A 15,521-nucleotide genomic window follows, 5' to 3' on the forward strand; every position below is an offset into this window, starting at 1 on the left:
GATCTGGCATAGTGTAGCAGTTTGAGCGGTAAGAACATGACTCTGGAGACCAGGGTTCGAATCCTCGCTCGGCCACAAAACCCACTGGGTGCCTTTGGGCAATAATAAGCCACACTCTCTCAGCCTCAGGGGAAAGTCAGAGGGAAAAGTCCTCTCAACAAATATGGCCAGGAAAACCACATAAAGGGTTTAGCTTAGGGTATCCAAAAGGGGAGAAGCTGCTTGAAGGCACACAACAACAACAACAAATCCAGGTAAGGTCTGTCCTAAGTATTTTGGCTCAAGCTTGCTCTTATGATCTCTGCTAAAGTCCTTACCTACCTTACTCTTTCCCATTGCCACCCATTTAAAGGAAGCACAATTCATAATAGCTTCCAAACATACGTCTGGCCATTGACTGTGTATGACTTCTCTGCCCTTGTTGTTGTTGCGTTGTTCAGTTGCACGCTTTACACTCCGTGAGTGGTTTTAACAACTGCATTCTAGTAGTTTAAATGACTTCAAAATGATCTATTATTTAAATCCCCAAACTCTGCTCTTTGAGGGATTTTGGACTCCAGCTCCCAGAATCCCAGGCTGTCATGGCTGAGGCTTCTGGGAGATGAAGTCCAAAATCTCTTAAAGGGCACAGTTTGGGGACCACAGCTATACATGATCTATTATATTAAATAATAATAATGCTAATAATAATAATAAATTTTTATTTATATCCAGCCTCTTCCCTTTCGGGGATTGAGGCAAGTATCAACAGAAATTAATACGCTACAAAATAAATTATTTAAAATGCATGCTCTATTATTTAATTAAATAAATTTAATAATTCGATTTAATAATTAAAATAGTTAGAAATAATATAAAATTTAAAATTAATTAAATAAATAATTAAGGTAAATAATTTTAATTTAAATCTATAATTTAAATCGGTGGTCCCTAAACTGCTCTTTAAGGGATTAATATTTAATTTAAATAATTTAATTTAAATAATCTATAATTTAAATCAGTGGTCCCCAAACTCTGCTCTTTAAGGGATTATTATTTAATTATAATAATTAAAATAAATAAATAAAAATTAAATTATATAATTAATTTAATTTAAATGATCTATAATTTAAATCAGTGATCCCCACACTGTGCTCTTTAAGGGAATTTTGGACTTCGTCTCCCAGAATCCCAAGCCATTGGCCATCACTGTATTCTTCTTGCCCCCTCCCCTCCTGTATTTTGGCTGAGGCTCCTGGGAGCTGAAGTCCAAAAGCACTTCAAGAGCACAGATAGGGTTCAGACTCTGCTCTTTTTAAGGGCTTTTGGAGGACTTCAGCTCCCAGAAGCCTCAGCCATGCAGGCTATTAGCCTGGGCTTCTGGGAGTTGAAGTCCAAAAGCCCTTTAAAAGGCACAGTTTGGAGGCTGTTGCAGTATAAGGTCTTTTTTTTTGGGGGGGGGGGGTTCTTTGTCATGTTTGAGGGTGCAGCTGCAGCAGTCCCTGGAGTCTGCTTTCAAGGAGCTTTTGGACTCCATCTCCCAGAAGCCTCAGCTGTGTGAGCCGACAGCTTCTGGGAACTGGAGTCCAAAAGCCCTTCATGAGCACAGCCGAGTTTGTAGTGTGTCTCTGTTATGCTTCAAGGCTCTTTTAAAGGCTTTGGGACTTCACTTCCCAGAAGCCTCAGCCATAGGGCCCTATGGCTGAGTCTTTTGGGAGATGAAGTCCAAAACCCCTTAAGAGAACAGACAAGAATATCAGCAACCTCTCAACCCTTTCTGTGCTCTTGAAGGGCTTTTGGACTTCATTTCCCAGAAGCCCAGGCCATTGGCCTACATAGCTGAGGCTTCTGGGAGGTGAAGTCCTCCAGAAGCCCTTAAAAAGCAGAGCCGGGGAGCCACCATGGTTGCAGTTTAAAGGCCCTGTCTGTGCTCTTTCTAAGGGCTTTTGGACTTCAGTTCCCAGAAGCATCAGCCATAGGGCCCTATGGCTGAGGCTTCTGGGAACTGAAGTCCAAAACCAGTTTGTGGGGGGGACGATAAAGACCATAAGTATTATACGCTCAAGCGTCATACTTCAAACCACAAAGCTATGCAATATTATGTTACTAGTGGCCGTGAGATGTCACATGAGGTCATGGAAGGTCAATTGAGGTCACCAACTCTTCCTCCTGCACTCGTCAAAGGTCATCTGATGTCACAAAAGGTCATCTGAGGTCCTACACCTGTTAAAGGTCAAATGAGTTTACAAAGGTCATCTGAGGTCACAAGCTGGTTATATGCCCTTCTTGAAGGTCACTCGAGGTCACAAAGGTCACCTGAGGTCATGCTAGGACACAAGGCCTAGGTGCTACTATAGCTGCCTATTCCTCAGATATATTGCCCTACTCTGGACTTTTGAAACACAAATCACACACACACACATATACTGAAACCAAAAAAAAAGCCATTTTGTTACAAATATTATGCATCCGACAAATGACAACAACAAAAAGAGATTTACAACGACTCACAGACAACAGAAAAGGAGAGTCAGGCATTATGGAAAAGCAACACAATCTGTACAGACAACGTACACACTATTTCTATGCTGTTTGAGTATCACAAAACAAAGAAATCAGATAAAATTATTATTATTATTATTATTATTATTCCTTATGTATTCTATTTTTCTTTTAAGGATGCTATAACACATCATCCACATATCCAAGCATCACTTATTCAGCGGTCCACATATTCTGCCATCCTCATATTCACATATTCTATCAATCATCTGTTCACATATTCTATATGTGATTGATTAACTGTGTGATTATGCGATTGATAGAATATGTGGATATGTGATTGACAGAATATGGGAATATTAGTTTGATAAACTATGTGAATACTGTATGTGATTGATAGAATATGAGAAAATGCGATTGATAGATAGGATTGGACAAGATAGCATAGGATAGGACAAGCTAGGATAGTATAAGATAGGACAGGACAGGACAAGAAAGGACAAGAGAGTATAGGACAGGACAGGGTATGTCAATGGCATATGGGATTGTAGACTATGTGGAGGGTAGAATATGTGAATACATGGTTGCTTTTCTTATCTGGGGCTCTTCCACTTTCACAGGAGCCCTGTGCCCCTATCCCCCAGCGAATGGGGAGGGTCCATCGCAGTACTATAAATCCATGCATATGTATTTAGCAATATAGATAAATTATTAGGAAATGTATTACCAAAATAGTTCCTTTGTACACATACACGGCCAGCCCTTTCCCTCTCCCAAAGCTCAATCAGGCCCATCCTTTGCAAGCTGAGTCCCTGCTTTCTTCCCTTTCTTCCTATTTCTCCTCCTCCTTCTCTTCTCTTTTGGATTTTGGGTCTCCTCCTCTTTGGCCCCAAACGGTGGCTGAGATGGCTTCTTTGCTGGAGGACCCGACTCCGACGCCTGGCCCTCCTTCTCCTCCGTTCTTCTTGTTCTTCCTCTTCTGTTTCTTCTTCTTCCCTGCAGGGGTGGCGTTGACTGCACCCACAACTGTCTTTCTGCCGCCAGGTTCTTGCGTATCTTTGTGGCTGCTGTTTTCCCTAGTCTTTCCACAGGCCTATCACATCTTGAGCCTTGGAGATGCCTCACCCACAGGTTGGCCATGGGTTGGGGACAACGCAAGGGCGGTTAACAACAGCAACAACCACCACCACCACAACACACCAAGAGTCTGAATCTGACTTGGCATTCACAGGGGTCTTTGAGACATGGTTATTGGAGAGTAATTTCCCAGCGCTTGGAGACCTTTACAGGCATTTTACTAGCCAAATAAATGGCTTGTCGTAATTTAGTTAACATTTGGGGCATCCTCTGCCACACACATGCCCCAGGGATGCCCACCTGCCTGCCCTTGGGAAGCAATGCCCAAGCTTTGCTGCTCCTGCCTTTTCCCAAAGTGACCGCCCTTGGCGACGCCACCAACCCTGGTGGCGCCACTGCTTCGGAGGCAGCCTTGCCCCACCTTTGGTGCACCAGATGTTTTGGGACTCCAGCGGTCAGGGTCCAAAATATCTGGAGGAACTAAGGTTGAGAGAACCCCTGTTCTAAGGGATTCAGGTACAAAGGGAGGTTTAGTTGGCATCTTCACAGAAAAGGCTAGCAAAGACCAGTAAGAGGCTGGTGTAGCCCAGAGGTCACCATTACTCACCAAGGTCTTTGGCAGCTAGATTCCCAGAAGCACCAATGGTCAGGGAGCTGGAGCTCAAAACATTGCCGTCAAGTAGGCTTTGACTCGGGATGGCCCTGGGATAAGAGACCTCCAAAACTTCCTCCTGGTATTCACAGCCATGATCCCCAGGCTCAGACCCCACAAACTCTTTAAACACTGTATTGTCTTTTCCATGGAGCTGTGTTTTCCCATCATCTGTCCAGGAGTTGGACAGGAAGGCCCTTGAGGTCTCTTCCAACTCCATGACTCTATGAAAGTATGACAGCCTCACTTTAGTCCTTGTGGCTTCTAGGGCATGTTCAGGCTGGATTTGCGCTGGAATCATTTGTCTTTTCTGAAGCCGATGGCATCCGTACAACTCTCGCTCGACACATTTGAAATCAGATGATTCCCTTCCCGTCGGCTTGGAGGGCCAAAGACTGAGAACTACTCAAGCCAAGAAGCCAGTGGTCCCGGATTTGCCCTTGGGAAGCCCTCTAGTTTGGTCTTTCGGTCACGTTTCTGTCACCAAAAAGGGACACAGGTTTGTGGGGGGGAAATGTAGGCCACGAACCCCACTGGGTGTCTTTGGGCAAGTCACACTCTCTCAGCCTCAGAGGATGGCAATGGCAAGAACATGCCAAGACACCTCCAGGACAGAATTGCCTTAGGGTCACCATAAGTCAGAAATGACTTGAAGGCACACAACAACAACATGGGGCATACTAATACAGAGGCATTAACTTCAAGCTGAGAAGTACGTACTAGAGGCAGAATCATACTCCATCTCACCCTTGGTGCGGAGACTTACCGGACATCTTGTGGGGCCGGTCTTCAATCCAGTGTCTCGGTGGGCAATTATTTGTGGGTGGGTGTCCTCCAGGTCCTCCTATGCATCTCCATCTTAAAATCAGACTTGAATTCACAGCCCTTTTGAAGAGAGAGAGAGAGAAGGGTCAATTATGTGCATCCGCCGCAAGCCATTGCAACAAAAACATAGCATCCTGATTCAAAGCTACAGTTTTGCAAGGTTTGGAAGCCAACGACGCCGATACAAAACGCAACGCAAAACGTTCCCAAAGTTATATAAGGTCCGGACTCTGAAAACCATTCTCAAGTCTTGTTTTAACAGCAGCCACTGTGAATGTTGTCACCGTATTATTTTGCTGAAAGAAAGGATCCATAAAAGACATAGAGGCCAAGAGAGCAGGGATCAGTTCCTTTGACAGATCTCTTACCCAAAAGGCCAGACTAGTGGCATTTCTTATGGAATGGGGCCATCTTGTGGCTCGGTTGCTGCCATGCAACCTGTTGGGCATTTAATGTTTGGTCCGTTGTGACTTCACAACTTAATGTTTGTTACGGGGGGGAAAAGACTCCTTGGGTTTGGACCGTATTCCTGCATCTATATGTCTAAAGTCCTCAGGCTTTGGTATAGCATAGTGGCACCAAGGGGGAGTTGTGAGTCCATCAAAACGGTCCTGAAATGATGGAGGGGATGAGGAAAGCAATGGTTGGGGGATGATGATGGACTTGGTTTGTACCTCGTCTTTTCTCTGCAGTTGGGACTCAAAAGACACTTTATGAATTAAAATGATTACAATATTATTTAAGATACAGTTGGCACACCATACTCATGCATTTTTTATTCACCCATAGAGTATTTATACCCCATTTTTAAAGGATAGGAAGCAATAGGCGACACACAACCTTTCAGATGTTGCAGCACTTAGACTCATAGAGTTGGAAGAGACCACAAGGGCCATCCAGTCCAACCCCCTGCCATGCAGGAAATCACAATCAAAGTATCCCATCCAGCCGCTGTTTAAAGACATCCAAGGAAGGAGACCCTCACCACTCTTGGAGGAAGGAGTTTGTTCCACTGTCGAACAGCCCTTACTCTCAGGAAGTTCCTCCTAATGTTGAGGTGGAATCTCTTTTCCTGGAGCTTGCATCCATTGCTCCATGTTCTAGTCCCTGGAGCAGCAGAAAACAAGCTTGCTTCCTCCTCAGCGTGACACCTTTTGAAATAATAGAAGTCATATACCCAAACTTTCCTCCCCTCTTTGCAAATACGTTTAAGGACTAGGTAAGGTGTCATTCAAGCAAGAAGCACAAATACAATAAATAACGTGGACATATGGGTCTAATTCATGTTTGGTCCCAGAATTCTAATCAACTGATCCATTCATTCATATTCGTTCATTCAGTTTGTATGCCGCCTTTCTCCCAGGAGGGCCACTCACAGATTAAACATATTTTAAAATCTCAATAAAATCCAAAAACCATTAAAGTCACCTATCTAAAATCATATAAAAATATACAAAAGTTAAAAGCATAACTTCAGCGCTTGGCATCCTTTGCCACTCGTCATGCTGGCTGATGGGAGCTGCAGTCCCACATCGGAGGGGGATCAAATCTTCCTCCCGACAGCCTAAAGGAACAGCCTAGGTTGCGTTGCACACAACTGTGTCATCCTCTTCCCCACCTGCCAGGATTTATCCATTTATTCTCCCATCCTGACTCCGTCGAATAAGCCCCTTTCTCTCCTTCTCGCCGCAGGCCGCTGTACCGACTTACAAATCCAGTTCACCGAAGCCGTCTCCACCGTTGCAGAGCAGAAAGAGCTAATTGCAAAGCTGGAGCAGGACCTGAGCACCATCCAGTCCCTCTCTGCAACGCACCGTCCGGATGCGGAGGTCAGTTCCCCAAAGAGATTTCCCCCCTCCGGCCCAGCGGACAGACATTGGGTCACACCTAGACACACGCAAGTTGCGACAAGCCTAGAATCTCATGGGCCTTTTTGGCTCATGTTCAACTTGTGGTCTAGCAGTTAACCCAGCTTATCTCAAACCTGGAAGACTTCGGAAGACATGGGGCTCGTGGGGCCAGACTAGAACCAAAGAGGGGTCTGGGTCATGGTTGCTAAACGGTTCCTTGCTGGGAAGGACCAGGTACAAAATGGTGCCCCAGGTAAAGAATACAGGTACAAAATAGTACCTTGATGGGGAGAACCAGATGTAAGATGGTGACATGGTGGGATGTGTCATTTGCCTACTACCCACCCCAAGCCATCCAAGGCATTACCTGGCATGTAACAGTTCACATTTACATCTGGGTTGGCACAGGTAAGCAACTGTCGCTGTTTGAAAGTGGCTGGGAGGACATTTTGCTGTTACTACTGTTAAACCAGGAGTCTAACATTAACCTGCACGCATCACGTCCAACTGTCCCAGTTTGACAGGGACAGTCCCAGTTGATCCCAGGGTTTTCCTGCTTAAAATGGTAACATTGTGCTTTCTTCTCCATCAATAACCCTTGCTGCCTAGCCACGCTCTGGTGTGGTTTGGCCACACAGGTCCCGGCTTTGAAGTGTCGGAGGGCACGCTAGGCATGTATCCATGTCCGTCTTCTGCTTCCCTCCCAAAGGGTGCTGCTATCCAAAACCTGGAGAACATTCCCGAACCCATTAAAGAAGCAACGGCACTTTTCTACGGTAAGCATCTCGCCACCGGCACGGGGAGGAGGGTCTGCTCTGTTTGCCCAGGCTACGAATAGCATTGCCTGCAAGAAGGTGCTTTTCTTGCCTCTGGAGCCCTAAGAACGGCCGACTGGAGCCTGGTGCAAACAACGGTCCTTCAAGAAGACAGACACAAAATGGCAGAACATTTTTTAGCTTGAACTGCAGGGGTGGGGAAAGCACACCAGGAGGCCCCCGGGTTTAAAAAAGGGGGGTTTCCCCCCTCCGAAAGGCCCGAAATTCTAGCTGCCAAAATTGGGGGGAGGGGATAGAGATTTTGGTCGCCACTATACTTGAGCCCTTGGCGATCTAGCTTCAGCCGTCGTTGACCCTGACCAAACATGTGGGAAAGGAGCAGAGGACGGTTGGGCAGAGTACTCTTTTGGACTCCAGCTCCCAAAATCCCCCAAGAAAAGGTCCCCTGCCACCCAACCTCTGCTTCAGTCTCACATGTTTGGTAAGGGTCAACAATGGCTGAAACTAAATCATTGAGGACTGACCTCCTGCAGTGGCTTCTAGTCTAGTTTTCTCCATCACTCCCTCCATCTTCCACCGCTGTCTTCTTCTCCAGGCTACCCACCGTCACCAACTAGCCAGATCCCAGAGGGCCAGATGGACTCCCTTCTCTCCATCATCTCCAGCCAGAGGGAACGTTTTCGAACCCGGAACCATGAGCTGGAAGCGGTAAGGTACCCTTGCGACAGAGAGGTTCTCCTTGGTTCTAGACCAACCATGGGGACTCTCAAACCACTGACACACACACAGCCCAGTGCCACCTGTATTCAGGCTAAACTGGTTGTGGATTGCACTCCAATGGTTGGCGGACCCAAAGCTATCTTGAATTTCTTGCTACTCTATTCAGCTTTGGTCGGACCTCATTAGAAATTCTGGAACACAGAATCCTAGTCCAACAATAAAAATGTATAAAAAGAATTTAAATCCTTTAAAACAGATTCATTAAGTCAGATCAAATCAGGAACAGCTCACCATTAAACAGCTCAGCATTAAAAGCTCTCATAAGCAATTCCCGAATAGCCGGTGGGAACAGAAAAGTTTTCACTTCTCAGAGCTACAACAAAAAGGGAGCCATCTTAGGATCCGCAGCAAGCGAATTCCAAAGCTAGGGAGCAGCCACCAAAAAGGCCCTTCCCCATGTCCTCACTAAACCAAGCTGAGATGTTGGAGTGTATGTATGTATTACTATCGCTTCAGTACATTACTCTATATACTCACGTATAAGTCTAGAAATTTAGGTTTAAAAATTGACCCAAAAAACCTGAGTTGACTTATCCACAGGTCAATGTAAGTACTGTATTTTACCTTGTGAAAAGTAAGAGTTTAATCTGCCCTGGAAGCACTGACCGCCTTCTACTCTCTCATCCATCTAGCCTTTAGTATCAGAAACAGTTATTCCTGCTCGATTTTGTAAGTCCTTTGGCATCGTTTTCCTTTGCTTCGTCCTTTACATCCTTCATTACATGTCCCTAAGTTTTACCCTTGTCCTATCCATGGATCATATCAAAATACATCATTTGGGCCCCCAAACCTGCCCTCGACTTATACATGAGGCTGACTAATAGTCGAGCAACTTCCAACGGTAAAAGGCTGCAGTGTTGAAATGATACATATGCCATATAAGAACCCAGTATCAGCAGCAGAGGTTGGTGGTTCCAGTGTCAGAGGGCCAGTGAATCCACTTTGGGTCTTGGATCAAACTTGAAAGCTGTCTCCCAAAGCACTGTCCTCACCACCTTCGACAGCTCCTTAAAAAATCCAAACTAAAACCCTATAAGAATGGTAAACCTATAAGAATGAAAAACCTATAAGAATGGTAAAATTACAAAACGGTTCTGCCATCAAGCAAACCAGCTAAGAAATTGGGTTCTTTTCCCGTAAAGAACAAGAAAGTAGATTTAAAACGAGTGGTTGAAAAGCCCCCTGAGTATGTTTTTGGCTTTCTGGCAGGAAAACCGGCTGATGCAGCACACGATGCAAGCCCTGCAGAGCGAACTGGACAGCCTGCGCGCCGACAACATCAAGCTCTATGAGAAGATCAAGTTCCTGCAAAGCTATCCCGGCCGGGTAAGTATTGGTCCATTATCCCTCTCTCCCACATAACAACTTAAAATTCCCAAATCACGATAACAATAATGAAACGACATCACATGATAAAAGTGAGCAAACTACAGCAAGACGATGGGAGCCCTGGGGTATTTTATATGGGGGGTCCATATATGGGGGTCCATATTATCCAAAAGGATAATGATCCTTTTGCCTTTGATTCATTGAAATAGAGATTGCATGCTTAGTAAGCTAAAGGACACGGTGCACAAGGCAAAAGCAAGGAGGAGGGCAGAGGGGGAAAAGCAAACTCGGGCTCCAGTTGTTGAAAGTGGAATAGCAGGTCTTACCACGGCCAGCTAGGAAAGGTCCAAGAGGAAGAGCAAACCAGTTTATCTCCTATGCAAAACATTTTCTTTTTAGTTTTTATTAATTTCCAACAAAAAGGAAAAACAACCGTAACAAACAGACACCCAAATTCCACATAAACATAACGCTCCCAAAAGAAAACACATTGCAAATATATATATATACAGACATACCTACTAACATAATTCATAAAATACTGTCAAGAGATTAAAAAAACACCCACCCCTCCGTTCCACCTCCATAAGAAGTACCCACGTCTTATAAATTTAACTCTCATTAGATTTAATACATACATACATACATAATAACATCAAAATAAATTCAAACATACCAACTTGCAATAACCGCCTCACCCACTCTTCATCCTCCTGCTTCACTCATCCTCTTACCAATCTATGCCATCCTTTCCTTCCAACCCCTTCCTTAATCTTCCATAACACATCCTTGCTCCTCTTCCTCCTACTTCCTCCTCCATCCATTTTCCTTCCCTCTTTCACCTTTCCATCCTACTATCATCTTACCCACTCCATTCATTCATAACGCCCTCCACTCAAACAACCTTTCTCTTACCCTCTCATCACTTACTCTTACCTTCCTACACTTACGTTCCTTCCCTCATACCCTTCCCTTCCCTTCTTCCTATGCGAAACATGAAAGAGCCAAACCACCTCCGTGAACATGCCCTGACGCTCTGGTTTGTGTCTCATCTAGGGTGGCGGAAGCGATGACACAGAGCTGCGCTACTCTTCCCAGTACGAAGAACGCCTGGACCCCTTTACTTCCTTCAGTCGGAAGGTACAAAGCCTAGAGCTGTTTGCTGGAGGCAGAGTGAGGGAAGGAAGGTTGGCTGGCTGGCACATCAGGATTTTTCATTGGCACTTTGGGAGCAAGAAGTGCTTTTAGAGTACATACATACCTGGGGGCTCACCTACCCTGGCCAGAATACTCCTGCCATGCTCTTGGAGTATTCTGGCACCCCCTCTGTGCATCTGGCATCACTACTACTGGCATAAGTTACTCCCTCGGAGGGCACAACAAGGTGGCATGGCTGGCACCGCTTTGTGACCTCAGCGGGACTGACTCACGCCAGCGGTGGTGGCACTGGGCAACAGCAGCAACGCATGTGCAGACAGACTCCTGGCATCGCTATGGAGTGCTCCATAAGTCTGGAGCAAAAGGTAAGTTTTTGAAATCCGGTTTAAGGGAGGGATAGGGCGGATTCAGTGCAGAACTGGACTCATGGCGTGAAGACAGTCTGCACCCGAATTGGGGATTTGGCCCTGCATGGTGAAGACAGGTCACTATGAAGATGGAGTGAGACTGTCTTCTTTGGGCCATCCTGCCTACAAACCCAGGAGATCAGGCCTCCGTTCTCCCATTTATAGATGGCAATAGCTGAGTCCAAGCAGTGCTGACTTGGTCTCAGAAGCCACCCAAAAAACCTAAGGTCAAAGTGAGTCTGCTTCATTTCCGGACTGACTAGATGGAAGTGCAATTCATTCGTTCAGTGGTGGTCACCGCAGGTTAAGAAGTGAGTGGGGGCCTTTCAGATTCTCCTTTGGGTTGTGTAGGAACACCTCTTTTTCATTGCATTTATCTGTGCCTTATGATCTGTTCAATTTCAGGAGCGTCAGAGGAAATACCTGAGCCTGAGCCCATGGGATAAGGCCACCCTTGGCATGGTAAGTCATGCGGGGAACTAAAGGCTGGGAACCTTTATGGCGGTTGCGAACGCATAATTTCGAGTGAAGCACTTGTGACTGCTACATATTCACAGTCCCTATAGAACAGTGATTCCCAAACTCTGGTCCTTTAGGTGGTTTGGACTTCAGCGCCCAGAATCCCAGACCATTGGCTTTTGGGAACTGAAGTCCAAAACATCATTATTTTGTTATATCCCAACTTTCTCCCCAATGTAGGGACTCAATGTGGCGAAGGGACTGTGAAAGTCCTCCAATGTCCAATTACTAGGCAGCAGGGGACCATTCAGTTGTCACTTGGGGTGCAACTTGTTGACAACCCCACTCCTTGATCCCATCCCCAAATCCTGTCTCATATTGGATGCTAACCATGATCAGCCCTAGTTAGTATTTGGATGGTCAACCGGCAAGGAATCCCTGGTACTGTCAAGGAAGAAATTGGCAATACCACCTCTGAGAAAACCCTGTGTAACCCATGGGGTCCACCAGGACTTGGAGGCACTCAGACACACATCTGCCAACTCCCTCTCTTCTCATTTCATTTGTCCAAACTGTTAGGCTCTTGAGCTCCTCAACTGAAGATTTGTTTTTCAACAACTGATGCAAAGAGAAGAAAACCGTCAGGTGGTAGACCTCTGGGAATAAAGCCAACCAGAAATGAAAAGGATCCTAAGAGCCGGCCTGTGTGTACAAAGGCACAGGAAAAGCACAAAACACAGCATAGGACACAAGGTTCCCTTTCCTGAGGAAACCTTTGTTTTTGTTTATGAAAGAAGTTTCTAGTCCTTATATCTTTATCTAATTTACTTGCTTACTTGATTTGCATGCTGCCTTTCTGCCAAAGTGGTGCCCAGGCGGCTGACAGCAGAGGCTTAACAATAAAACAGTACCCATTTTTTAATATAACAAATAAAAATGCAAAACCCTTTAAAAATGCTAAGCTAAAAACATCAAACCATTAAAAGCAAACTCCCCAATAAGCTGGTTCAACAAGGCAGTTAGATGCTCCCTAAAACCAGTCCCGGTCAGCAGTCTAACCCCAAGTTTGGACCTGCTGCAGTTTCCAAACAGTTTCCAAAGGTGGTCCCATGTACAGTGCATTACAGCAGTCCAAATGGGATGTCATCAAGGCAATGCACCATTTGGACTATGTCTTTGGAAAGCATCCGGGCAAAGCTTGCAGGGGATAAGAGAAATATTTCCGATGGTGGCTGAGAAGAGGGGCCGGGTTTCTCCCCATCAAACCTACCCATATGCCTCCCCCAAACATCACAGTCTCTCCCCACAAGTTAGAATACATGATGTTGAACACATGATTTTGTGCCAAAGCATTCAAGGTGCTTTGACTACTCCTGACTAAGAGCTCTGTGTCTTCCGGTTGCCTCTGCAGGGAAGACTCATCCTCTCCAACAAGACGGCCCGAACTGTTGCCTTCTTCTACACCCTTTTCCTCCACCTTCTTGTTTTCCTGGTGAGTCTGTTTCTCTCTGCTATTACTGACTTATCTTACATGGATTCCAGTGGCTCAACTCCAAGCATGACTAAGACCTGGGCCAAACCATCATTATGGTTGACTCTTCTATGAGGGACATGCGGAGAGACAGGTTGAATGGACTGATGAATGAATGGACAGATAGACCAACATCTATGTGGATGGATGGATGGATGGATGGATGGATGGATGGATGGATGGATGGATGGACAGATGAGCAGACGGATGGATGGATGCAGGGATGGATGGATGGATGGATGGATGGATGGATGGATGGATGGATGAGCTGACGGAAGGCTGGATGGATGGCTGGATGGACAGATGAGCGGATGGATGGACAGACGAATGGATGGATGGACGGACAGATGAGCAGACAGATGGATAGACGGATGGATGGATGAATGAATGGACGGATGAACAGACAGATAGATGGGTGGATAGACAGAGATAGCTAAGCAATACAGCATGGGCCTATTTATGACCAACAAACCAAAAGCCCAGATTCAAACACCATGGTCAGCTTTCTATTTCTGGTTAATGCAACTGCTTGTGCTAGTGCACCTGCCACCACAAAATATGTTCTCTAGAAGCCATTTTGCGTGAGCGCATCCTCTTTCTCCGTATATCTCTCCTCACCATACACATCCCTTGTCAAGGTAAGTCACTCCCTCTTCCTGCTTCCCACAATAGGCAATGAATGGCCTATCTTTATTTTTTCCAGGTCCTCTACAAAACCGCTTGGAGCGAGAGCGTCGGCAGGGACTGTGCGGCCTACTGTGCCAAGAAGTAGGTATCAAAAATGAGCCTTTCAGCTCAACCTTGAGCCTGCATTGCAGAGTTCGCCTTCCCACTGTGGCACCTGGTCACTCCAAAATGCTACAAGCATCGATGCTTGGACACTTGCCTTTGCTGATCCAGTCCTTTTTATCTGCTCCTTTCAGGTACGCTGACCACTTCCACCAGTTTCATAGGAACGACGACAACGGCAACTTGTGGCAGTGAAGCCGATGACAGAAACCGGGTTACCAACTTGTGCCCCACCTTAGATGTGGTTGGGTTGCAATTCCCATTATTCCTTGGCCACGAGGTCTGATAGGATTTCCAGCCCAGCACCATCCAGAGTGCTTACAAGTCGGCTGCCCCTAGACATACACCGACATCACCAAACCCCATCGCTTTTTTGGAGGGTTGGGAGTTTATCTAATGCTGCCCTATTCCTAGGCTTCTCGTCTCTTCTGTTTCCCCAAAATGTCTACTGCAGACCTCCAGCTTCAGGCAAATAAAATATCTAAAGAACAGGCCTTGGCTTGTCCTTGGGCAAATGTTTGACCCCCAGAGCGATCTCAAACGTGACGTCCCAGGCATTAACTACAAGCCCTAGCTGTGGAAATGTAACTTTTTAAGAGGCTATAACTGCACCCATAGGTGAATCTGGGAGACCAAATATTGTTGATTGATCAGTTTGTCCAGTTGGGGTATAACCCACAGTTACGGTTTTGGAATTTTAGAAACTGACCATTAATCCAAATGCATGTTTTTATCAGCATTGCCAAGCCATGATTTAAGACAGCGTTTCTGAAACTTTGGTCCTCCAGGTGTTTTGGACTTCAGCTCCCAGAATTCCTGCTCATTGGCCCGTCTGGCTAGGGCTTCTGGGAGTTGAAGGCCAAAACACCCGCAGGCCCTGCCTTTAAAAATTTCAGAGAATCCAGAGTTTGAGTAAATGCGATTTAAATGTTGTGATCAACATGCTGGTTGGAAAGCACAATTCTTTTTCTCTCCTGCTCCTACAGTGATTAAATTGCTAAAGCAACATGTACGTTGTGTTGTTGTTTTTTCCTTTTCCACCAAAGCAAAACACTTTCCGGTAGCAATAATGGCTGAAGGCTGAGGGGAGTCCAGCAAATAGGGGACCCAAGAAGCACGGATTTAGGCTAGGCAAGTTAGACCTAGGCAAGTTAGATGGATACTGGGAGTTGTTCATTGCTCATTCGTTCATTGGGGAAGAGAAGGCTGGTCCAGAGAGGCCTTGGGTTCTTCTTCTGACCTGTCCTGATGAACCAAAGGAACACACTAGCCTCCAAAAAGAGGAGTGTTTTGGACCATTAGACCCAAGACATCCACAGGGGAGCACTTGTATTGATTTATTTTGCCTTCCTTATATGCCTTAGATATGCAAAGAAAAGGCTGACTGCGTTCAGAGAACTCACACCT

General features: G+C 45.7%; 1 protein-coding gene across 2 annotated transcripts in view; it reads left to right on the forward strand.

Annotated features, from left to right (window-relative positions):
- The window catches only part of LOC149287104 (protein CASP), a 236,500-nt gene extending 221,374 nt beyond the window's left edge, over positions 1-15,126 (forward strand). For both annotated transcript variants that reach the window (XM_089493444.1, XM_089493443.1), the window contains 9 exons: positions 6,728-6,864; positions 7,595-7,661; positions 8,257-8,369; positions 9,651-9,767; positions 10,827-10,910; positions 11,741-11,797; positions 13,206-13,286; positions 14,029-14,093; positions 14,249-15,126. In XM_089493444.1, the coding sequence (XP_089349570.1) occupies positions 6,728-6,864; positions 7,595-7,661; positions 8,257-8,369; positions 9,651-9,767; positions 10,827-10,910; positions 11,741-11,797; positions 13,206-13,286; positions 14,029-14,093; positions 14,249-14,309 (782 nt within the window). In that variant the 3' untranslated portion in view covers positions 14,310-15,126. The remainder of the gene's footprint in view (positions 1-6,727; positions 6,865-7,594; positions 7,662-8,256; positions 8,370-9,650; positions 9,768-10,826; positions 10,911-11,740; positions 11,798-13,205; positions 13,287-14,028; positions 14,094-14,248) is intronic.
- The last annotated feature ends 395 nt before the right edge of the window (positions 15,127-15,521 follow it).

Source organism: Sceloporus occidentalis, unplaced genomic scaffold (genome assembly GCF_023333645.1).
Source record: "Sceloporus occidentalis isolate IW3139 unplaced genomic scaffold, rSceOcc1.0.p SCAF_64, whole genome shotgun sequence".
Classification (NCBI taxonomy): Eukaryota; Metazoa; Chordata; class Lepidosauria; order Squamata; family Phrynosomatidae; genus Sceloporus; species Sceloporus occidentalis.